The sequence below is a fragment of the Pinus tabuliformis genome, chromosome J (assembly GCF_031772625.1).
Source record: "Pinus tabuliformis cultivar Carrire ecotype Pingquan chromosome J, CPIR1, whole genome shotgun sequence".
Classification (NCBI taxonomy): Eukaryota; Viridiplantae; Streptophyta; class Pinopsida; order Pinales; family Pinaceae; genus Pinus; species Pinus tabuliformis.
The window spans coordinates 30,451,883-30,477,706 of NC_142295.1; the positions used below are offsets into that span (position 1 = coordinate 30,451,883).

Here is a 25,824-nt window from a genome sequence, read left to right on the forward strand (position 1 = left end):
CACGTTTCCTGCAACTTAGCTGGAACCGAGTGTCAGAGAGGGCTGAAAGGAAGGTTGTGGGTTAAGTAGCAAAGAGCAGCGGATTGCTTGAGACTGGATTAACCTACAGCGAGTGGGCATAGGGAAAATTCGTGATGGCCAGTCGCCTAAGAGGCTAAGCTCAAGGGTCAAAGATTGCAGCTGGCTGAAAACAAGAATCTATGGGTGAATTTAGGGTGCCGATTGAGACAGAAAGTGCGAACTGATGTTGTAGGATAACAGCAAGGTCTGTCGGTGTGATTTTTGGGGCAACAGGGGATAGCTACAATTATTTAAGTCTAGACACTACATTGATGTTGATATCCTTGTTGGGAAACTGTGGAATTTGCAAGTTTGTTATTTGTTGATGAATTGGACCTACTTCATAGTGTTTGCTGGTGGAATTAACTGTTGTTTGAGTTCTTGTTTATACTTCTTGTGCAATCAATAAAAGATCATCACTATTTTATAGACTGAAGAAGCATTATAATACTGTTATAACATATAAATCTATCACAAGCTTATTGTAACCCTAACCCAGGATTTCATCCCAAGGGTAATCTTTTTGAGAGGGATATTACAGCGGTATCAGAGTTGGTTTTCCTGCTAGCCTGGAGGGTAGTAATTTTCCTTGGGAATTGCGCTAAGAAATAAGAGGAAATTTCTATTTATAGGAGCAGCATATGTGCTAGGATTTAGGAGGATTTGCGCTAGGAAATAGGCCTCCAGGTGTGCGTAAAGGAGAAGGAAAGGAGATTAGAGTCTTGCAACATGTTCTTAGTTAAAGCAGGGACATCATTGTATTCTATATTGAGACAAAGTTGTATTTGTAAGAGATCTATTGCTCAGTCTTCTATCAATAAAATTCTCAAGCAAACAAAGGGTTTTCCTAGTTGGGTTCCCTAGAAAATTTGTGTTTTTGAATTGTGTGATTGTGTATAGATTTTTGTTCCTATTCTGCTACAAAATAAGTAGAGAAATTCTGTCTATATGAAAATAAACTAGTTTTTTAGATTGTTTATATTAGTAGCTGCAAAATTTCGTGGATTTTCTACATGGCAGCAAAGTAATGAGTAGAATCGACCACCACACAGACCTCAAATTTGGGAGAAATCCTAACAGGAGAAGAAGATTTCAAGATTTTAGTTTTCACTGAGATGGTCACAACAAGTCTCAGAGATTAGGATAGACTACTTTGGTGTTTGGAAGGCTAGGGTGCTCTTTTGATTGGATGAGCTTGGTTTGAAGGAGTTCGTGACAACTGCCATAGCTCTACTGGCAGATCCTATCCATTTCCATGAGTACAAGAAGGATATGTCCAAGGCGAAGAGGATGATCCTCGATGGAGTTCGAGATCATATAGTTCCACATATTGCAGATAAGAATACAACAAAGGACATGTGGGATGCCGTTGTGAAGCTATACTAGGATCCATCTGAGAATCATAAAATGATTCTCAAGGAGAAGTTGAGGCTCACCAAGATGCAAAAGGGTGAGAACATAGCTTCCTATCTCACTAGGATTCAAGGAGTCTGAGATGAGCTTGCAACTGTAGGAGAGAAACCAAAAGACAATGAGTTGGTGCAGACAACTATAAATGAGTTTACCAAGGAATGGTGAACTTTTGTTCAGGGAATAACTGGACGAGACAAGCTACCAGATTGGGAACACCTGTGGAGTGATTTCACTCGGGAGCAACTCAAGCTCAGTCTTGTCAAGGGCAGTAGTGGCAAGGGTTGAAGGTTGAGAATGAAGAGGAGAATTTTTCTCTTGTAGGTAAAAACAAGGGCAAGAAAGGCAAAGGGAAGGGTGAGACCAATCAGAAGAGTGACAAGAAGAAGAAGGATCTAAGTAAGATCAAGTGCTTCCATTGCCATGAGTTTGGGCACTATGCTACTAAGTGTCCAAATAAGAAGAAGAAGGGGTCGAATAAGGAGCATGTGGCTGCATCAACTGAGGTAGATGGGTTTGCTTCTTAGTTTGAGAAAGATTTCTCATTGATAGCTTGCATGGCAAGCTTAGTAAGCAGCAACACGTGGTATATTGATTCAGGTGCCTCTTTCCACATGACTGGGAATAGGGAGTATTTCAGCCAACTAGAGGAGAAGGATATGTAGGTTCATATCGAGCTTGGAGATAATGGCAAGTATGCAACCAAGGGAGTTGGTACTGTTAGCTTTGAGAGGGAGTCTGGGAGCTTTCTCCATCTCAGAGATGTTCTCTATGTTCCAAGGCTAAAGAAGAACCTGGTTTCAGTAGCAACCCTTGAGGACAAGGGATATGATGTCATCTTCAACAGAGGTAAGGCGTACCTCAAGCATCTAGCTTCTAGGATAGTGAAGCAGATAGGTGTGAGGATGAGGAACCTTTACAAGTTGCAGGTAGAGACTTGCACAACCTTGAGCAGCAAGGCAGGATGTGAGCAAAGTAGGGATGTTGGAGAGCTTTGGCATAGGCGCATGGGACACTTGCATCATGGGGCGTTGAAAATTCTTTAGTAGATTGTTATAGGATTATCAACATGCAATTTTGAAAAGAGTGGAGTGTGTAAGGGGTGCACACTTGGCAAGTATGCCAAGTCTTCCTTCCAGGGTCAAGACAACAGAGCCAAAGGGATTTTGGAGCGGGTGCATTCAGATGTGTGCAGGCCCTTCTCTTCTCCATCACTCATGAGACATAGGTATTATGTTACTTTCATTGATGATTATTCTTGTAAAACTTGGATATTCTTTATGAAAAAGAAAGATGAGTTCTTTGTGAAAATTCCTAAACTGAAATTCTATCACTGCAGCGACTAATTTATGTCACCTACTTATTATTCTCAATAAGTTATTTACGAAATTCCTTCGGCAAATATTAAAATAAATTTGGCTGTTGTTATCACACAATTACCCAGAGAAAAAATACATGCATAAGAATCAATCACATCGACACAGTTATTTTTTGGACAATTGTCCCCAGAAAAACCCAATGCAGGAAAATCGGTGAGGGATTTATTAATCTTTTGTAGCAATTTCTTTTACAAGGAATGATTTTACAGAGAAACTAAAAGAAAACACGTGAAACTTTTCCTCTGAGACCATCTGACACTTTGGAGACCCTGCTCCCACTTCTACATCACCCCCGCGTCAATCTGATTGACCCAGTGTGGCTATGAGTGGCTCTGCGTCCCTCTGTGTCAGCCTGCTTAGGCTCTATGTCTCTCCTCTGGACTGTGTCTCTCTTTCTGCGCTGTCTTCCACTGACCTTGCATCACCTCCTCCTCGATCACTTCCTATTGCTGAAGCCCTCCTCTTCCTCCACCCTGCAACTCCCTCTGAAATCGATCTCCTCTTCCTTGAGAATCGAATTTCGTTGAGATACTGAGTATCTGCCGGTGTATCTTCAAATGACCCTCGAGTCTTCCCTTATACTTTTCCTGTTGATGAATCAACGACTGAGATTAAGTCCCTAATCAATGGCTAAGATTAAAACAGACTTGATCCTCGTCTCTTAGAAGCTTCTCATCCTTATATTTATTAATACCCATTAATATTTTTATTTTCCTAAGTTTAGACTTAGGAACCCATTAAAAATATTAATTATTTTAATAATTCCTCATCCGGATGGAATTTCTCAAAACGGTTTCTGGGTCTTGGAGATCTCATGCGCCTTAGCCTCGCCTCCAAATTTGAAGGCTTGAACACATCCAATGCTACCAAAAAAAAAAAAAAAATCAACACTCCTTAGCAAGGAATGTGCTCTAGTAATGTTTCACTATAGAAACATCACATTGATCTTCCACATCAGTACCTGTGTTGATGCTTGGCTTGCTGCCTCAGATCCCCTACACTGCTGCTTCTTGTACTGCTGCCCATGACATTGTCACTGCCACTTCTGCTCCTATACTGCAACTCACTCTCAACCTGCGGCATCATGCTGCCCATAGCACTGCCACTGCCACTGCTAACTGTTGCACTGCAACTTCTGATACTTGTCCATTATTGAAAATAATTCTTTACCATCCCCATCTTTTCCCTGAAATGAACAAACTTTGTTCTTCCTAGAGCCTTGGTGAGGATTTCTGCCACTTGTTCTCATGTGGGAGTGTATCCCAACTGTATTGCCCCTCATTGGACACAGTCTCTGACAAAGTGACATCTGATATCAATGTGCTTTGACTGATCATGAAATACTAGATTCTCAGAGAGTTTGATGCAACTCTAATTATCACACATGATCTTAGTCGCTTCCAACCTTCTCCTGAATAGATTCACAAGCAATTTCTTAAGCCATATGGCTTCGTACAAAGTTATGATAGTTGCCATATATTCTGTTTCAGCTGAGCTTAGAGCCACAAATTTCTGTTTCCTATTGCACCAGGAGGTCATTCTTGATCCAATGTTGAAACAATACGCAGTTGTACTTTTCCGATCTATTGAACTGCAGCCCAATCTGCGTCAGTGAATTCACTCAGCCTGATGTCATTGCCTTTGGTGTACAATAGTCCATGCTCAACTGTTCCTTGTATATTCCTGAGAACATGTTTGGCTGGTGCCCAGTGTGCCCTCTTAGGTTCTACCATGAACTGACTGAGGGTGTTGACAGTGTTACAAATGTCCGATCTGGTTGACAGCGTTACAAATGTCTGGTAGGGTTGACAACGTTACCCTATAAGTTGCCTGTACAAGGTGGGATCAACATCTTTATCTTCTGATGCATCAATCTTCTTCCAATTGGTGATCATTGGAGTAGCCATAGGTCTATAGTCCTGCATCCTGAATCTCTTCAAGATTTCTGTAGGATATCTCCCTTGTCCTAGGAAGATCTCACCCTTCTGTTGCCAAACTTCCAACCCCAAAAAATAATGCATCTGTCCCAAATCCTTCATGTCGAATTTTGTGGCTAGGTTCTTCTTGCAGTCTTTGATGAGCCTGGATGATCCTGTCAAGAAGAGATCATCCAGATATAACACTAGAATTAGAGGCTCATTCTCTACAACTAGATAGTAGAGATTAGGGTCTGCGTCACTCTTGACGAACCCCATCTTCTGCAAGTAGCCATCAATTCGACTGTACCATGCCCTAGGTGCCTGTTTCAACCCATACAAGGCTTTCTTTAATCTGCATACATGAGATTTCTTCTCATGTGTCTCAAAACCTTCTGGTTGTTCAATGTATACTTCCTCTTCTATTACCCCATTCAAGAATTCCGTTTTGACATCCATCTGATGAATCTCCCACCCCATCTGTGCCGCAAGAGATTATCACGGTTCTGATAGAAGTATACCTGGCTACTGGGGCGAAGGTTTCTTCGTAGTCTATCCCTTCCTTCTAAGCATACCCCTTAGCCACGAACCTGGCTTTGTATTTCTCCACTGCCACCCATAGCATATTTGACCTTGTAGATCCATCTCGAACCTACCACTGATCTGTCCTGAGGCCTAGGTACCACTTCCCAGGCATCATTGACCATTATAGAGATGTATTCCCCTGCCATAGCATCCACCCATACTTGATGTTGAACGACCTCCTGAAAACTAGAAGGTTCCCCAACTTGAGCTAATAAGGCTTGGTATCTGTCTGGCTGTCTTCGCTCCCTTTTACTATTCTGGGGTGCACCAATGAAGTCTTCTGCATCTCGTAGAATCTGTCGGAGTTCCCGGCTCGTTCTTCCACTGGTAGTAGGTACATCTATCAAGTCCTCTTCTTCCTGAGATTCCTCCTATTCTGAAGCCTTGTCTTCAGGAGGATTTCTGGTACCAATTTCAGCTGGTTGAAGTTGTTTGACCAGCGGTTCGTCTTTCGACTGCTCCTCGAAAGGCATTTCTTAGGATTTTCTGAAAGCTCTATCCTCCATGAACTTTACATCTTTCTGAACTCCTACCTTCCTACTCCCTAGAAGATAGACTCTATATGCCTTAGCATTCTCGCTATATCCCACAAGATATCCTTTCTCAGCACTTTGATCTAATTTCTTTCTCTTCTTTTCAGGTATACGACAATATGCTAAACTCCTGAATATCCTGAAATAACTGACTTCATGTGTCTTCCCAGTGAAGACCTTCTCCAGAATGATTTTTCCCAATGCCCTATGAGGAGTCTTGTTCTGGACATACATTGTCGTGCTGCATGCTTCTGCCCACAGGAATTTAGGCATATCCTGATCATACAACATTGCCCTAGATGCTTCCACAATAGTTCTGTTTTTCCTTTCTGCTATTCCATTCTGCTACTTCATTCTGCTCCGTATTGTAGGGAGTTGTCCACTCTATTCTAATGCCTTCCTTAGCACAAAAATCGGTGAAGACCTTGTCAACATACTCTCCACCATTGTCCGAGCGCAACACTTTTATCTTTTTTCCTGTTAGATTCTCCACTAGAGCCTTGAACTCTTTGAATCGACCGAAAACCTCATCCTTAGTTTCTAGAAAGTATATCCAAGTCTTCCTTGAATGGTCCTCGATGAAGGTGACGAAGTATTCAACACCACTAAGAGCTTTTGTGGACATCGGTCCGCAGATGTTTGAGTGTATCAATCCTAGCACACTCTTCGCCCTATTGTTACTTGTAGAAAACGTAGCTTTGGCATACTTGCCCAGAGCACACCCTCTGCATACATCATCCCGTTCAGTACTTAGTTTTGGAACTCCTGATACTGTTTTCTTGAGAATTCTCAGAGCCCCATGGTGTAAGTGTCCCATCCTCCTGTGCCATAGCTCATTCAAGTCTTTGTCTCCATTACTGCCTATCAGTGCCATTGGTGATTCTAGCTGTAACCTGTACAACCTCTTACTTCTGATTCCAATCTGAGCCTTCTTTTTCCAACTTGGGTGTTTGACATATACTTTCTCTTTAATGAAGAAAACGCCATAGCCCTTGTTTTGAAGTTGAGAAAAGGAAAGTAAGTTCATCCCCAATCCCGACACATGCAGCACATTGGTTGCTGGAAGTCACTCTCCTGCTTCGGTTTGAAAAACTATGGTACCTCTTCCTACTAGAGTACACTTTGCCTTATTCCCCATGGTGATTTGAAAATTCATTCTTTCTTCCTGATAATCTGAAAACATTCTTGGATCCTGTCATATGCCAAGAAGCTCTGTTATCTATATACCAAACCTTTGAGGAGGCAGAGCTTGCAAGGCAAGCAACTTCTCCTTCCAATCTGGAAGCTAACATCGAATATTCGTCCCTTGTGCATTCTTTTGGAAATCTGCGCGAGCCCCCTTGAGTGGATGCCTCTACATCATGCTCTTGACCCATAATCGATTTTCCATTCCTGTTGTTGTATCTCTCTTCTGATACCATGTGAAAATTCCTAAACTGAAATTCTATCACTGCAACAACTGATTTATTTAACCTACTTATTATTCTCAATAAGTTATTTACGAAATTCCTCCGGCAAATATTAAAATAAATTCTACTGCAGTTATCACACAATTACGTAGCAAAAAAATACATGCACAAGAATCAATCACATTGACACAGTTATTATTTGGACAATTGTCCTCGGAAAAACCCAATGCAGGAAAACCGGTGCAACAGATGAGAGCTTTATTAATCTTCAACAACAATTGCTTTTACAAGGAATGATTTTACAGAGAAACTGAAAGAAAACACCTGAGACTTTTCCACTGAGACCATTTGACACTCTGGAGACCCTGCTCCCACTTCTGCGTCACCCTTGTGCCACTCTGATTGACACAGTGTGGCTTTGAGTGGCTCTGCGTCCCTTTGTGTCAGCCTGTGTGGGCTCCACTGCCCCTGCATCACCTCCTCCTCGATCACTTCCTGCTACTGAAGCCCTCCTCTTCCTCCCCCTGCAACTCCCTCTAAAATTGATCTCCTCTTCCTTGAGAATCGAATTTCCTTGAGATATTGAGTATCTGTCGATGTATCTCCAAATAACCCTAGAGTCTTGTCTTATACTTTTCTTGTTGATGAATCAACGGTCGAGATTAAGTCCCTAATCAACGGCTAAGATTAAAACAGACTTGATCCTCGTCTCTTAGAAGCTTCTCATCCTTATATTTATTAATACCCATTAATATTTTTATTTTCCTAAGTTTAGACTTAGGAACCCATTAAAAATATTAATTATTTTAATAACTCCTCATCCGGATGGAATTTCTCAAAACGATTTATGGGTCTTGGAGATCTCATGTGTCTTAGCGTCTCCTCCAAATTTCAAGGCTAGAGCACAACCAATGCTACCAAAAAAAAAAAAAAAATATCAATAGTCTTAAGCAAGTTCTCAGAGTTTAAGGCCTTAGTTGAAAATTAAACATGGAAGAAGATCAAGGCAATGAGAAGTGACAATGGTGGAGGATATGTCTTCAACGCCTTCAAGGAGTTGTGTGCGAAGGAACGCATTGGGAGAGAGTTGATAACACCTCATAACCCTCAACAGAATGGGGTGGTTGAGAGACCGAGTCGCAGATTCTTGGACTAGTTACACCAAAGGAGGCTTTCACAGGTAAGAAGCTTGATGTTTCACACTTTTGGATCTTTGGCACAAAAGTTTACTGCCATGTGCCCAAAGATAGCAAGAAAAAGCTAGAGCCCACTACAAAAAAGGGTATTTCCGTGGGATATAGTGAGACAACTTAGGCATATAGGGTGTATCTTCCAAGACTCAGGAAGATAGTTCTCAAGCGGATGTGAGATTCCAAGAGGATTGAGCTCTGAGAAATTCCTTGGAGCACAAGAATATTGCAGTACCTGAGGAGGAGTTACTCGCTCCCAAGCATGAGCCAAAACTAGAACCACAGAGCGAGCCTCATCCAGGTGACAAGAGGGCCACATAGCAAGATCTATAGTATGATGAAGAAGAGAGACTAGGTTAAGAGCAGGCAACTACTCAGCGAGAGACTTCCACCATAGGGAGGAAGAAGGCCAAGTGGGCTGAGAGCTAAGTTGCAGGAAACGTGGCCCTAGGGGTCGTTTCCTCCCGGGAAACGAAACGAAACGCGTTTCTGCGTACCGTACGGCCTGGAAATGCGTTTCCAGCCGTACGGCCGAAAACGCGTTTCCAGGCCGTACAGCCCGCGTTTCCCAATTGAATTGTGTTTTTTTTTTGTTTTTTGTTTTTTTCAAATTTGTTTTTTAATTTTCTAGATGTGTGTCTAAAGTTATAAAAGTGAATTTTTGCCCTAGTGTTGACATGCAGTTCATGGGAATGTTAAATTCTTAAAGTAAAAGTGATATTCTCCTTTATTTTTCATTTTCATCTTTTACTTAAATTTTTAACATTACCATGAAATGACTCAGGATGTTTGAGAGTGGTTTCGCCCTCATTGGATTTCATATGGAGAAAGTAGAATTTTAGATCTCACTCAAAATCCAGCAGACTTATTTGTTTTTCAGGATTTCAGGATTGAGGGGGTTGCAATGTTTCCATTGGATTTTATCATGTACTAGGGTATGGAACTTCTATTTAATCAAGAGAACCAAGCCCTCTATGCAGGGGAAACTCCCAATAATCAAAATCATGTAGGGTACTAGGGTATAAAACGTGTATTTAATCAAGAGCACTAAGGTCGTTCGACTATGTAGAAGGAGACTCCCAATACAACAGTGGTCCTTCTAAAGAATGGGATGTGGATGCAGAAAATCCTGATTTGGATCTCTCTCTTGCAGCCTTATAGTCTTTATTGTACTTGCAGCCTCATATATTAATATAAATAAAGGCTGATTTTGAGATTTGGATATCTAATAAAGGTTGCTTTTGGATATTCCGATATTTTTATTTTCATTATGTGATCATTCATGAGTAAATGTGATGTAAATTAAATCTTAATGTTTAAGTGTAATAAATTATAATGTATCATTTATGCTTTATGATTGCACACACACACACACACACACACATATATATATATATATATATATATTTTCTATATATATATATATATATATATATATATAGAAAATATATATATATATATATATATATATATATATATATATATATTTTCTATATATATATATATATATATATATATATTCGCGTTTCCCCGTTTCCAAAATTTGGGGAGGTCGCATTTCGTATCGCTTCCCGTTTTGGAAACTCGTACCCGTTTCCCCGTTTCGTGCAACTTAGGCTGAGAGGTTGATTCAGGAGGCCCGGGAGTAGGTTGAAGCTCCTAGCACCATGTTCAAGCAGAACAGGAAGCCATAGAGGAACACAGGTTATATGGCACTGATGATAGAGTTGGTGGACACTAAGCCTTCTTCTTACAAGGAGGCAACTTCTTAGCAGGTTTGGCAAGATGCCATGGTGGAGGAATATTCCTCCATCGTGAAGAATGATGTCTGGGAGATTGTGCCACGACCTGAGGGCAAGTCAATTGTTGGATCGAGATGGTTGTACAAGGTGAAGCATGACGTAGATGGGAGTGTGGAGAAGTACAAGGTCAGGTTTGTGGCGAAGGGATTCTCATGGATTGAGGGCATATATTATGATGAGACTTTTGCCCCAGTAGCATGGTATTCATCCATCAGGACTATTTTGGCACTTGCAGAACAGATGTGGTGGAAGATCCATCGGATGGACGTGAAGACAACATTCCTCAATGGAGTAGTTGAGGAGGAGATTTATATGGAGCAGCCAGAGGGGTTTGAGCATTTAAGCAAAGACACACGTGTGCAGGCTTAAGAGAGCTCTTTAATGGCTCACCCAGGCTCCGAGAGCATGGTACACTCGTATTGATATCTACCTTCTAGGATTGGGCTTCACTAAGAGTGACGTCGATGCCAACCTATACTACATCATGGTTGGAGGGCTTCCGCTCATTCTAGTGCTCTATTTTGATGACCGTATATTGACAAGAGCAACCAACTTTATCTAGGATTGCGAGGACCTTGCAAAGGAGTTTGAGATGAAGGATGTGGGGCATATGCACTATTTTCTTGGCTTGGAGGTTTGGCAGGTTGATGATCTTCGTGGGACAGGGGAAGTACACTGTAGAGATTCTCCGAAGATTTCATATGCAGGATTGCAAACCCATGGCCACGCCTCTAGTCACAAACTGGAGGAAGATGGATGCTAGTAGAGCAAAGCGAGTAAATGCTACAATATATAGGCAACTCATTGGGTCGTTGATGTACTTGGTCAACACACAACTTGATATTTGTTTTGCAGTCAACCAACTGAGTTAGTTCATGTTGGAACCGACCAGAGTTCATTAGGTTGCTACGAAGCATGTGTTGAGATATCTCAGAGGCACAACGGATTATGGATTGTGGTATAGACAGGTTGATGGAGTGAGGCTTGAGGGCTTCATAGATGCAGATTGGGCAGGGTGCTCCACAGATAGGAAGAGTACTTCAGGTGGCGTCTTCAGCATTGGGTCAACAATTGTTTCTTGGTACAGTAGGAAGCAGAGATCAGTTGCACTCAGCTCAGCAGAGGCTGAGTACATGGCTACTAATTTGGCAGCATGCAAGGCTATTTGGATGAGGAAGTTGCTTGTGGGACTTTTCAGATAGAGGATGGAGCCTAGCATAATACATTGTGATAATCAGAGTTGCATCAAACTCTCTGAGAACCCAGTGTTCCATGATTGCTCAAAGCATATCAAGATCAGGGATCACCATCTCAGAGATTGTGTGCAAAAAGGGATAGTCAAGCTACCATACATTCCAGCAGGGGAGTAGACAACAAATATCTTGACCGAGGGACTAGCAAGAAGCAAGTTTTGTTCATTTCAAAGATAAGTTGGGGGCTGTACAAAATCCCTTCCTTGCTAAGAGGGAGTGTTGAAAATGATAGCGAGAAAAGGTTCCTTGATTTGTGCCTTAATCAAAGGGACCACAACGGGTTTCTCCTTAGCATGCTTGAGTTTTCTATAAGTTAGGATGAAATCCTATAATTTAGGATTCATTCCTAAAAGTTAGGACACATTATGAGGCAGTTAATTTATTAGCATAAGTGGAAGACCGAGTTTATTGTCTTCTAGTGCAAGTTAATTTGGGAAAAGGACAAGTGACTGAATCTCAAGTTCTAGAATTGAGATAAGACAAGTTGCATGAGTTAGTTCAACTCAGTTAACTCATCAATCTCAAAATCAATTTCCTAAATTATAATTTGCTAGATTTAGCCATTCGAATTGCTTATAAGGAGGAGCAAAGGCACAATTGTAATCATAATTATTGAGCACGAGTTTGTGTGTGAGCTTGTGAGAGAGTGTGTGCAAGAAGGAGCTTGTGTGCGAGTTGGTAGAGAGCAATTTTCCTTGGGAATTGTGCTAAGAAATAGGAGGAAATTCCTATTTTATAGGAGCAGCCTATGCGCTAGGATTTAGGAGGATTTGCGCTAGGAAATAGGCCTCCAGGTGTGCGCAAAGGAGAAGGAAAGGAAATCAGGGTCTTGCAGATTGTTTCAAGCTTAGTTAAAGCAGGGAGATCATTGTATTCTCTATTGAAACAAAGTTGTATTTGTAAGAGATCTATTGCTCAATCTTCTATCAATAAAATTCTCAAGCAACCAGAGGGTTTTCCCAGTTGGGTTCCCTAGAAAAATTGGGTTGTTGAAATCTGTGATTGTGTATTGATTTCTGTACCTATTCCTCTGCAAAATAAGTAGAGAAATTCTGTGTCTGTATAAAAGAAACTAGTTTTTCAGATTGTTCATATTAGCAGTTGCAGAATTTCATGGATTTTCAACAGTTTTCATTATTTTTGGGTGTGGTTGCTTTTGAGATCAGAATTGTTATTAATGTTGAAGGTTCTAGGATTCAGGAAGATTATGATAAGTTTTATGATGGATTGATGGGATGGGCTTAAAATTTTTTCAAGTCAAATTCTGATTAAATTTGACTCTCCATTTTGTTTCAAAGAAAAGAGATCCTATAGACTATCAGGTATCGAAGGTTATTATAAGAAAAACAAAACATAACAGAAAGAATGGTTTATTTTTCCTTAAACTTCTTTAACTGACAGAAATTCTGGGGTGAACATTTCCTGTTACAAAATTGTATTGCAATAGTTAGTTTTTTCTTTTTCTTGGTGGAGGTCCAATTTAGAGTTTGTGTTGTTTATGTCAGTTCTGCTATTTTGCATGGGGCAAAGGGGACATGGTAACAAGAAAAACCCTATGTGGTAGATTCCCACATCATACTGAGAGTCTAATGCTTTCTGGACTGGAGTTGGCTGTTGGCAAAATTGCTTGCATTCTATGACAGTTCCATTGACTTTAATTTATGACACCCTATTGGCAAATGCTGCTAGTGGGACAGCAAAATCTTTAAACTGTCTCACTTTCATGTGCCACAACTTGGAGGTGTATGGACGCTTGGGGAACATTGTTTTGGGCTTGTTCCCTTTGTTTGAGCTAATCATTGAGTCAGATTTTATGTAGGCAAACAATATTATTTTTGCTATGCTTCAAATAGTAATGTAGCTATTTGTCAAGTTTTACCAATTGCATAAACGAGGAATAATTTGCTACTAATGTTTCTATGGATGCTGTGCGTCATGAGAATGTTGGTACAGAAGAATGACAGTCAATGGCTCTGTTTCTCATTGGGTTAGTTCATATTGGTTTGAATAAACGCAGCACTTGGAATAGCCCTACCCCTACTGGTTAATCTAGTTCAATTATAAAGTGGATTATCTCCAAGATACATTTGGAACACATAGATAGGAAGATCATGGCCAGAAGAAGATTATCTAGGATGTATCTGTCCAGCAGAAGATTCTGTGGGATGCATCCATCACATATGCTTTCATAGCTTTTAAAATATGCTGTTGGGGATGCATGCTGTCAATTTCAGTGGTGAAAGATTCCACCCTAATGACATTCTCTTATCATTTCATCTCTTTGTTTGGGTACAAGGGTTCTATGGCTGGGCAGCGATTTCTGTTGGGTATCGGTCTCTTGTTTTTCTTTTGGGCACAGGATTTTCGGTTGAAGCTAGCAAATCTTTGTTGAGGTCAAGATATTTTGTTGGTGCAGGTGAATTAATTGAGAGGACAACGCAGCTCTGTTTGGCCATAAACCTCACCTGAAGGAAGAAATGAAAGTTCTCGATTGATCTTTTATTCTAGGCCCGCGCGATTTGATCTAGAGTTTTGGATAGTCAATATTAAGGCAGTTACATTGCTCTCTCCCTATTGAAACTAAATTGAGAATCGAACGTATAACCCTATGGCAGAACGGGAATTGTGATAAGTTTTTTGTAGTGGTCGCACAACATCCTGGGCGAAGCTTTGTCTTTCTGTGATTGAAGCGAGCCCTATGTAGTCATTTTGTGGAGTTTTAAGGGGAGTGGACCCCATCTCTGCAACGAATAGGGATTAATTTTGCATTTCTGGTGTAGTGTTTTTCAGCGGTCAAGAGTGGATGAGCGGATCCAACGTAGGCATCATATGAAGATGCTCGGTTCGTGATTGAAAAAATAAACAAGTTCAATGCTCTCAGAATAGACGACATCACAAAGGGCCAATACATGGTTGTTCCAAAGCACGAAATCTAAGAACAAAGACTCGTGTCGGGAATCATAATCAGGGTATCCATATAGTTATTGTCTTGAATTATATTGCACAGTATTGACTCCCTGTTATTGTGGGAGACAGGACATTGTTTATATGGTATTATTATTATTGTGGACTATGAACTAAATTCATATAGCTCTATTCATTATGTCGTATTATTAAGGGGTTTGATTCAATCTGTCGCGTTATTAATAGGATTGACTGAAGATTTTAATCACATTAAATTATTGTGAAGATTCTCTTAATTGCATTAGAAAGGTTTTGTGAAAACCTTAGTATCCTTGTGTAGAAAAAAAAGGGAAAAAAAGAAAAAATTGCCCTAGGATATTACAAAAAATTAAAACCTCTAGTGATTAAATAAGGCTAGAGATTTGAGACTCCAAGAATGCACGTATAGTGCATAGCATTTTTTAAGTTTATGATCCTGAATTGACATTTAAAGTATGTTAAGTCTATACATTGCTAGAACCTATCACATTTCAACCTACAAAACCTGTCATGTGGTGAAAATCACAATTTACCACTCATGTAAATATGTGGGATAACGGTGACCCATGCAAAAATGTCTAGAATCTAGATGTAATTCCCATAAAAGAATCTAAGGAGCAGAAAAGGACCTAAGAACAAACCCTAACTTTGGATGAGTTGACAAATGCCCTCAAAGAAATTTCAGATGACCACAGTTTCGATGGCCTTCCGTGTGAGTTTTACATGGCCACATGGTGATCCTTTCGATTGAACATTCTACATGTATACAAAGGACTTTGAACAAGCAATTTTGGCAACCGGTATTAATCAAGGTTCCATCAAATTCATTCCCACAGGGGTTTAACCCTGAGTTGATCACTAACTAGAAGCTATTTAACCTTTCAAATACTACTTACAAAATCATGGCAAAGCCTAAATGTTTCCTTTGAAACACATCTTGCCTAAAGCAATGTGGCCAACAGACAAGGTTCATCAGGGAGCACTTTATTCTAGATAATGACATTGTTGTCTCGTAAGGGATGGAATAGGCATGGGTATTATAGCTTCTCACTCTTTTCATCAAAATCAACTTTGAATAAGCATATGGCAATATTCATTTAATGGAATTCATATCAGCACTACTTTTATAGACGATATACACAATATACATTATTATTTTGTTGAGCGTTGCATTAGACAAAGCTGTCTTCATTAGAGCATCTGCTGGATATATTCTATTTAATTTGCACTCAAACCAGATGACCCTAGCCGATTTTTCCCCTGCCCTAGTTTACAAGTGCTGAACTTGCATGGGCTTGGATTTCCCATGCAGTTGCTTGGGTGGCCTACACTGATAAAATTAAAATAAAATAAAAATAATATCCCACTTGTTAGAAATAATACCAGTGTACAAACCCAGCCCTGGGATCTACTTCTTGACATAACAAAATAGTAAACCAATTTCTATCACCACTCTTGTCATCATCAAACATGGCATGAGAAAGATGCGGTACTTAACCAGCCTCATAGTCATCTTCCACGCCACTCTCTTTAGTTGTGCCCACAACTAACTTTCCAGGGGAGTTATAGGATCAGTCCAGAGGAAGCCCATAAGTGCACACTCCTAGGGAAACTCACTGGGTGTTGGGGTTCTTCACTTTCAGAGGGAAGCCAGAGATCTACCTCGTCCAAGTCCTGAGGACAATGGAAACCCCTTTCTATCCCTCCCTTAAATGCCTGGACTAGTGGCTTAAAAGAAATAACAGTATCAGGCAGATTATTAAACACTCTTCCTCATGCTATGGGATTGTATCTCTCACAAGAAGGTCTGAACGTTAAGGCTCATAGACAATGTGAGAAGCAAAGTGGTCGCTGCAAAAGTCTCAACTCCACTTGCTGGCTGGGCCAAGACAGCAGGTTTGCTCAGTAACACTTTCCTGGAAGTGATGTTTGTGGACTAAATACCATAAGTATAATAACATGAAAAGATAATAGACCAGTGGCTTTAAAAAAAGTAACAGTACCAGGAAGATTACTAAACACTCTTCCTCATGCTACATGATTGCATTCCTCGAAAGAAGGCGACACTTAAAGGCTCATAGACAACATGGGAAACAAAGGGGCCACTGCAAAAGTCTCAACTCAACTTACTGGTTGGACCAAGAAAATAGGTTTGATCAGTGATACTTGCCAAGAAGTGAAGTTTGTAGCTCTAAGGAGTCAGGACCATAATTATAATAACATGAAAAGATAACAGAGCATATATCCCCATAAAAACATGTTATAATGGGCCTACAAAAACAAAAATATCATTTATAAATTATAATGGGCTATGGTGTTGAAGGTTCAGATGCTATTATTAATTTTCTGCAGCTGAAAGTTGCAATTGGTAGAATGATATAGAAGCCAAATATTATTTGCTTATTTAATTGTTGCAAATTAAGCCATAAAATCGACAGTGATTACAACAGGAAACTAATTGGTATTGAATCACGGATTCCTTGTACATTCTTAAAATTTAAATTTTATATTGTTAGAGAAACAGGTACGACTGCCGAGAAAAATGCTTCAATGGGAGCAGCAGTTGCCTCGACAAGCTCTCTTTGGCGTAGACAATGCAATGCTTCACAGCCATCCAAATTCCTTAGTACTAACACAGGTCGCCGTTATCCAATGACCAGAGGGCAAAATTATGCAAATGCAACTTGGCAGTATTGCTGTTGATGGCAGATGCAACCAGAAGATTAGGATTGGATGGACAATTGTATTTATTCAATGATCAACTTGCAACGCCTCAGCACTCAAGTGCGACCAGGACTTTTTAAAAGTTGATATCAGACAAGGTATATTAAATTGTTATTGCCTTGCTGTCGGTTATCAGTGTCTCGGAAGTTCGGAAATTCGACTCCACTGATGAAATGGCCATCCCCGTATATCCGTGGCCAATGTAATTTTCTCTATAATTTGATATAAACCTCATTTTAGTAGTTTAATACGAAGGAGAAGAAAACCCTTTGGCCAAATTTGATTAAAATCGATGTTTATCAGGACAGTTAATTTTCAACAAAACCAGCAAATCCTTGTAATTTAAAGATATAAACGACGATCACCGAAACTTTAATAATCCTAATATGAAAGCTCTTCAAGCACATTCAAATGAACCGCACCTTCAGCTGTTGAATGAACTGGACGCTCCCGCTATGAGCCTGGAAGCTGTAATTGAGCTTTAAACCCCGATCCAGCACGTGCACCATCCCATCTTCTGATCCGACCACCATGCGGCCTCGCCCACTCGAGCAGCACACCACCTTCTCTTTCAGCTCCTCTGCAACAGAAGTCCCAGGGACCTTCTCTTCAAAAAACTGAAATTTTCTCCACTGATACATGTTTAATGGCTCGTTCAAACCCTAAAATCCGTTCTGCGATCAAACCCTTGTCTGCATCTTTTTTCGTGGTAAATTGAAATGTACTTGAACTGATAATTTTTGCTCTAATTTGCTTAAATTTATGATCGGTATTCTTACAGACAAACTACGATCTCCATCACCATAAGGATTTCGTATTTAGAACCTCTGTCGCCTGGGCGTTGTTTATTCCGCAGATTTAGGGTCTGTGTATTAATCATGAAGACCAATCAGATGCATCACTTTCCCTTCTTTAAGATGTTACGTCGTTAAATTGTGCCATGAAGCGTCAAATAATTCATGCCAAATCGTTCCTCTGTGATGAATAATCGTTCCTCTGTGATTAATTATAGATTGTTTTTAATTTCTTATTTTTCATGTGTTGTCCTGCCATATCTTTTCACTATTATATATTTGTGTTTAAATTTAATTTCAGATTAAAACTTGTTTTGTGGAAAGCTTAATAAGCCTTTTTATTGTATAATTATTACCCGTCCGATTCATTTTAACTTTGACTTTGGATTTATTAAGTGAGGAGAAGGATAGATCTTTTTGGGGAGAGATAAGAATTTAAGTTGTTTTTTCCTTTCTGCTTTAAATAATTATATTTTACACAGAAATAATTATATTTTACATCAATGTCATAGGTTACTACAATGGGTGAATATAAATTCTTATTTTAATATATGGTTATTTTTATTTTTGTTATTTTATTACTTTTGTTTACAAGATACGATAAGACATTATAAAGTCTTTTCCATATTGGGCTAGAGAGCGTCTCTGCTCCTAGATCCATTTTAACTATGAATCTACTAAATATCTAGAAGTATCAAAATGTAATGAAATGAAATGATATTTTAAGGTCCACGAGACTAAAAATAGTCTATGAGACCATTAGTTCCCTATTTTTCGTTCTTTGCAATTTAGTCCTTTTCCGATTCAAATTGGTGATGAGCTGACCCAACCTTCCAACAATCCCCTTGCCAAAAAGACAATGCCAAAAAATTGCTGCTAACATGTTCTCATAACTTTCTCTGATGTCTTTGAATGCATCACATTCCAAAATGAAATGTTTTTCTAATTCCACGGCCCCAGACGTGCAAAATGTATACACTCGTTCTTCCCATTCTTCTTTAGGTCTTTTCCACCATCTTGTTTTTCACCGGAGTTGATATGAGTTGGTCCTTAATTGAGCAATAAGAACGTTTGCCCTCCACGAAATGCTAGCTCCAATGAACTCTTTTTGTTGTAAATCACACGTAGGGTTGAATTCATCAATGTAATATTTCTTCTTTCTACCCAACTCTTTTCCCCATACCTTTTTACAAAACTTCTCCATAACAAAATCCTTTAGCTCCTTGTTATTTGTGGGACAGGCATTGAGGTAGATATTCCATTTTTGCATCCATGTGTAGTTTTGTTTCATCCATGTTTTCTTTCTTTCACTCATGCCTTCATTGAAGATAACATTAAGCCATCTACTTACTCTCATTTGTTCAGTTCTTTTTAGGTATCTTATGAGCCGCACCATAGCAATTGCTTCAATGGAAGTTGCTCCCGTTTCACTCAACATTATCTCATAAGGTACCGAACCTTTTATTTTGAACTTGCTCATGATCAAGTGTTTTTGGATTTTCTCAATTTGTTTCCATTTTGAGACGGGAATGCTGCTAGCCCACAGTTCACATCCATATGTCCAAAAATCACTTTAATCATTTTCCAATCCCATAACTCTGCCTCTCTACATCTATTTTGACGAGCGTATAATGCTTTCCACCCTCCTAAAATTCTCTTCTTTCTGCAGTTCTCCCAATTGAGTTTGTTGTTGAAATAAATCCCAAGGTACTTGTTCTCATTTACTTCTTCAAGAATGTTGTCTTCAAAGAAGAGAGTATGTTGGCTCTGCTTCCTTTTATTAGAAAAAATCATTATTTTGGTCTTGCTAGTATTGACTTGCATCCCCACTGCTCTACAAAAATGCTCAAGGGCATTTAAGTGCTTTGCAATCCATGGGTCGATTTAGAAATGAATACAATATCATCGGCATGTAAAAGAATCTTTATTACAAACTCCCCCAACCGAACACCATCTCCACCTTACAGATTTAGCCACTCTTCCAATTTATCAATATATAGACCAAAAAGAGTGGGGGATAGAGGGCAACCTTGCTTGACTCCAATGTCACTTCTAAAGCATTCTGAAATACCTGTTGAGGTTCAAATGTTGACTTTCACTTCTTCATAGAGTTTATGGACAACGACTCTATAATGCACAAGAATTTCAAGTTCTTCCATTCTATGCCACAAATTATCCCTAGTGACTGTGTCAAATGCTTTTTTGAAGTCAACGAAGCAGCAAAATACTTATTCTTTGCCTCCCAAACCTTTTCAACAATGTGTCTCAATGTGGTGCCATGATCCACTGTAAAAAATTTAGACCTAAAACCCACTTGTCCTCTTGCCCTCTTTTCTTTTACTTCTACCCACTTGCTAATTTTGTCTTCTACCATGCTGCCAAAAAGCTTTGCAAACAAAGGATTGATCATAATTGTTCTATAGTTGGATGGATTATTAATGTCTCCACTTTTAAAAAGGAGTATTGCTAGGCTAGTTGTCCAGTCTCTTGGAAATCCTTGCTAAATGATGTTGTTAAATATTTTCATGATGTGTGGTGCAAGAGCGTTCATTCCCCATTTTAGACACTCTGCTTGAAGCTCAACCAAGTCCTTTAACTTTCATGTTTTCAGCTTCTTAATTCCATTCTCCACCTCTTGTAATGTGAAGAGCTTTGAATTTGTGTTGATCCTAGGGGGACTTCGCCTCATATTCTTTCTCATAGATTTGTCTTGCATATTCAAACCATTGATTGGCTGTAATATTATTTTCAATTTACTTCTTCCTTGGTTGCAGTTCCTGCCAGAAAAGCTTTGGATTATTCTTGCTTAAATATATTAACTCTTCTCTCCTTGTTTGCATGAACTCATCTTTTTTCCTTTTTAGTATTTGCTTATATAACTTTACGTTCATCTTCTCTTTTCCTGCCTTTTTCAAGGTTCTCCTTGCCATTTTGCATTCCTCATCAAACCAAGCATTTACAGGAAAGCAATTTGATTCTGATTTCCTATTTTTTGCTCTTTTTCACTTCTCAAGTGCACTTTGAATTATATTTGTTAACTCATGGTTGTTGAAGCATTTGAAACCAATTTTCTCCTTTTGAATTAATCTCTCTAACATTGTCTTGAAGTTAGTACCATTTTCTTGTGTTAGAAGAATTTTTCCCCTTGATAGTGATCGTCGAGAACATTCGGTTTTCCTCCTATGTTGCCTTTCTTCTAACCATGATAACCTTATAAAAATTGGGTTATGGTATGATTTTAAGTCCCAAATGTGCTCTCCAATACTAACTTCATCTATCTTTTCTATTAAGCTTTGTGAACACATCACATAGTCAATGACACTTGCCCCATTGTATGTGTTGCAAGTGAAGTTCCCAGACCTTTTCCATTTATCTAGACCGTTGCAAATAATTAAGTTGAAAGCCCCACACAGTGTAAGCAACTCACGTAATTACGTATATAAGACACTCTGCTTTGACTCATTCCCTCCTAATTGATAGCTCGACCATAAGGGAGAGGATCGGTAGGGTGAGCCAGTCGAACTCTCGACTAAAAGGCCGCCATTGATGGAGTCACTCATTCCGATGGGTGAGGGGCTCAACTGTTAAGGAGAGGGAGAGGATGCCCCCGGCAGGGTGAGGGTGAGCCTGTCAAACTCTCGACCTATGGGAGAGGTACGAACGCTCGACTAATAAGGCCGCCATCGTTCGATCTCCAAAATGATTGCTAACTTTGTCATCTTCTGAACACCTCACCCATTGGGGATTCTCCTCTTCAGTGAGCCAAATAGGATTGTTATCATCTTTGCAACAAAGGATGCTAGCTTGATTATTTGTTGTTCTAGCATTGAAATCTCCCACTAAAAGAACTTCTCCCTGTTGAGAGTACATGGAAATATCTTGTTTTAAAGTTGCATATGGATCCTTAATGTCAAGCCCCTTATTTTTGTAAGTTTTTGAGACTTGAGGGGCAAAATAGCATGCTGCAATTCTTATGTGATTCTCATTCTCTGATATTTTCAACCATAAATATTGTTTATTTGCATCTTCTTTAATTAACTGAATGTGACAGCCTTCTTTTTCTTTCACTAAAACTAGTATTCCCCCATACCCTTTGCCATTTTCTGCTACCTTGTTCCAAACTGCCAACTTCAAATAACCGTCAAACATAGGAGTTTTGCAACCATCATGCTCATGAGTTTCCGTGAGACAAATTATGTCTCTACCTTCCGCAATAGGCCCTAACCCAGGTCCCCTCCTCCAAGGGTAACCTCTACAATTCCAACAAACTAAACTTAGGTAGACCTGGGTAGGATTTGACTGCTACGCAGTTTGGCACATAAGACTCAAATTTGAGTCTTCACCCCTTTTTGTCCATGTTGCTCTTGTTGTTTTTGTCTCTATTATTGAATTCTCTATTTTTTCTTTACTGTTAGCTTGCTGCCCTGATTTGCCTGGAGACCCAAACACTGCAATAACGACTTTCCCATTGTACAACCATGCCCTTTTCCCTTCATTTCTTGTTGTTCTAATTTTCTCCACTTCCTCCCTTCTCTCCTCTTGTTGTTTTTTGGTTAAATATTCATCGAGGAAGAAGTATGAGCCTTTCAAGAGTTTCTTTTTGCCCAAAAGTTGTCGTTTTTCTTGTACGCTTGCCATGGTGACTTTCATGGGTCGAGGCCTCTCTTTACATATCCTCCCAACCCTTCTTGCTTGGAAAATTTGCCCTTTCCAATGTAGTTTCTCTTTCAGAAAGCCTCTTGTCAAACTGAGAGTACTTTCATTCTTCCCATAATCTCTTATTCCCTTGATAATAAAGTTTGTTTTCTTGTCCTGTCTTTCTTTTTGTTCTATCTCATGTGCTTTGTGATCATTTGCATCTTCTTCTTCCTCTATCCTTATGTAACCATTAGCGTCTTCAGCTCTAGCTTTGATTTCTTTTGGACTATCTTTCCCACTGTTCATTTTTGCCTTCTCTTTGGAAATGTCTGTTTGCTGAGATACATGTGTATCTACCTGAGTTTGTTTAGAAATTATCACATCTTTGTTTGTTGTTATTACTTCCTTCATGTTTTTCCATTCTTGTTTTCTTGTCTCTAGAACCTCTTGTAACATTGTTACCCGTTATTTTAAAATTTTATTACCTTCCATTAGACATTGGTTTGCAATTGTGATCTCTGAAATTTTGCAGTCCCTTTCCTGTTCTCTGGCTTCCAAAATCTCTAGCCTTGTCCTAACCTTCATCAGTTCTTGGACATATAGATCTGATGAGATACAAACCTCTTTTAAAGTGAAAAGAGATTTGATATTTTATCCCTCTTGGCACTTGGTAGATCCAGAGTTAAGATGGATCTACGCTGATAATAAAAGAATTAAATATATATAAATAAATAAATAAATACATACACACACACACACACACACACACACATATATATATATATTGCTTTTTACATAAGAATACTATTAGCAAAACTTTGGGTTCTTAATCCTAGCCCAACAATTATCAATGGTAAATTGGTTATTTTACCTCGAATTTATTTTTTTTGTTAAGTTGTATGAGTGTTGAGATGACTGCACGCTTAACTTTTGGCTTAAGAAACCATGACCCAGGGAAATTTACGCTGTCAAAATCACCTGTAAATTGCACCTTGTTTGGGCCACAACAACCCTTAACATGGTTGGATTTTTGCCCACGAAGTTTCAAACCAGTGACTTTCACATCGCAGAGTGCCTTAACAGTACACTCCATCACTACCTATTCTACGCTCATGGATGAGTATTTTACCTCAATTCTATTTTAATTATATGTGTGTGTGTGTGAGTGATATTGTAACGTCCACGAGACTAAAAATAGTCTATTGGACTACTAACCTCCCTGTTTTTTGGCTTTTGCAATTCAATCATTTTCTTACTCAAATTGATGATGAGCTGACCCAACCTTCTAAGAGTCCCCTCACTGAAAAGGCAGTGTCAAGGAATTGATGCTAACATATTGTCATAACTCTCCCTGATGTCTCTGAAGCATCACATTCCAAAATGAAATACTTTTCTAATTCCACTGCCCCATAAGTGCAAAATGCACACACCCATTCTTCCCAAGCTTTTTTAGGTTTCTTCCACCTTCCCATTTCACACCGAAGTTGATGCGAGTTAGTTCTTAATTGAGCAATAAGAATCTTTTCTCTCCACGGGATGCTAGATCCAATGTACTCTTTTTATTGGAGATCACAAGTGGGGTTGAATTCCTAAACATACTACTTTCTTCTTTCTACCCAACCCTTTTCTCCATATACGCTTACGGAACTTCTCCATAACAAAATTATAATTCCTTGCTATTTGTGGGACGTGCATTGAGGTAAATATTCCATTTTTGCATCCATTTGTTGTTTTCTCTCATCCATGATTTCTTTCTTTCACTCATGCCTTCATTGAAGATAACTTCCAGCCATCTACCTACTCCCATTTGCTCAATTATTTTTAGATACCTTATAAGACGCACCATAACAATTGCTTCGATGGGAGCCACTCATGTTTCATTCAACATTATCTCATAAGAAACCAAACTTTTTATTTTAAACTTGCTCATGATCTAGCATTTTTGGATTTTCTCAATTTGTTTCCATTTTGAAACATGGATGTTGCTAGCCCACAATTCACACCCATATACTATCACTCAAAAAACTAGGAGTCCAAAAAACACTTTAATCGTTTTTCAATCCCATAACTCTCTCTCTATATATATGTGTGTGTGTGTGTGTGTGTGTGTAGATATATAATGTAATTTGATCAAGTCAAAATGTTTACATAATAGAATAGGACGAAGAGGACAGGATGGGACATTACAACATCTCTTCCATATTGAATTGAGTAACACTTCTCAACGCAATAAATTTGAAAATAAAATTTAATAATATTAATTTAAATTGCAAAAAATATTATTTTATAAAATGTGAAAGAGTTTTGATTCAATATTATGGAGAGTTACTAAGCAAAAAGCAACACCATCCTTCAATTTGTACTCAACCATCCTAGATCCACCTTAACTCCGGATCTACCAAGCGTCAAGAGGGATCAAATCTCTTTGCATCTTAAGATATTTGTATCTCAAGAGATTTGATCCCTCTGCGGTCGATAGATCCAGAGTTAAGTTGGATCTAGGCTAGTTTAATTCTTGCATTGAAATAGACTAAATTCCATATGAATCCCATGGGCAATACCATGAGTTTTCATAAATGTGGAGCTCAAAAATCACTGGTAACTAAAACAAGTCAAGTTTGCCTAAACTACCCCACAAAAATTAATAAAAAAGTTAATAATGTAGAATTTTTATTTTAACATAAAGTTATTTTATTTTTATTTGTATTTCAAACTTTACGTTAACTACCAAACAAAAATTGATACAAAGAATAATAATGTAGAATTTTTATTTTAACGCGTGGTTATTTTTATTTTTATTTTTATTTTATTTTGACTGAGTCAAAATGCTTACAGGAAAAGACATTACAACATCTCTTACATACTTAATTAGAGAGCACCTCTTGGCACAATTACGAGGGGTGATGATACAAAAATCAACATATGAAAAATAAGTGGATAATAAAAGCCTCACATAAAAGGGAGAATACAATGGAGGTGAGACGTGATAGGAGTTCCTGTGTTGCTTCTTTTGATGCCACAGAGCTGGCGTTCACCTCTCGTTCTCACTCAAAACCCCAAATCCATTTATGTGCAGAAAGATGGGTTTCAAACAACATGTTTTTTTCCTTTGCGACAGATTATGCTTCTGCAATTGCAGATCCCTGGTTAAGCCATTGTTTAATGTTACATCCAAAGCGAAAATCCAA

General features: G+C 39.0%; 1 protein-coding gene across 1 annotated transcript in view; it reads right to left on the minus strand.

Annotated features, from left to right (window-relative positions):
* VPS11 (vacuolar protein sorting 11) overlaps positions 1–18,245 on the minus strand; it is an 87,209-nt gene extending 68,964 nt beyond the window's left edge. The window contains exon 1 of the mRNA XM_089377039.1: positions 17,627–18,245. Coding sequence (XP_089233165.1) covers positions 17,627–17,845 — 219 coding nt within the window. The 5' untranslated portion in view covers positions 17,846–18,245. The remainder of the gene's footprint in view (positions 1–17,626) is intronic.
* Positions 18,246–25,824: the final 7,579 nt, after the last annotated feature.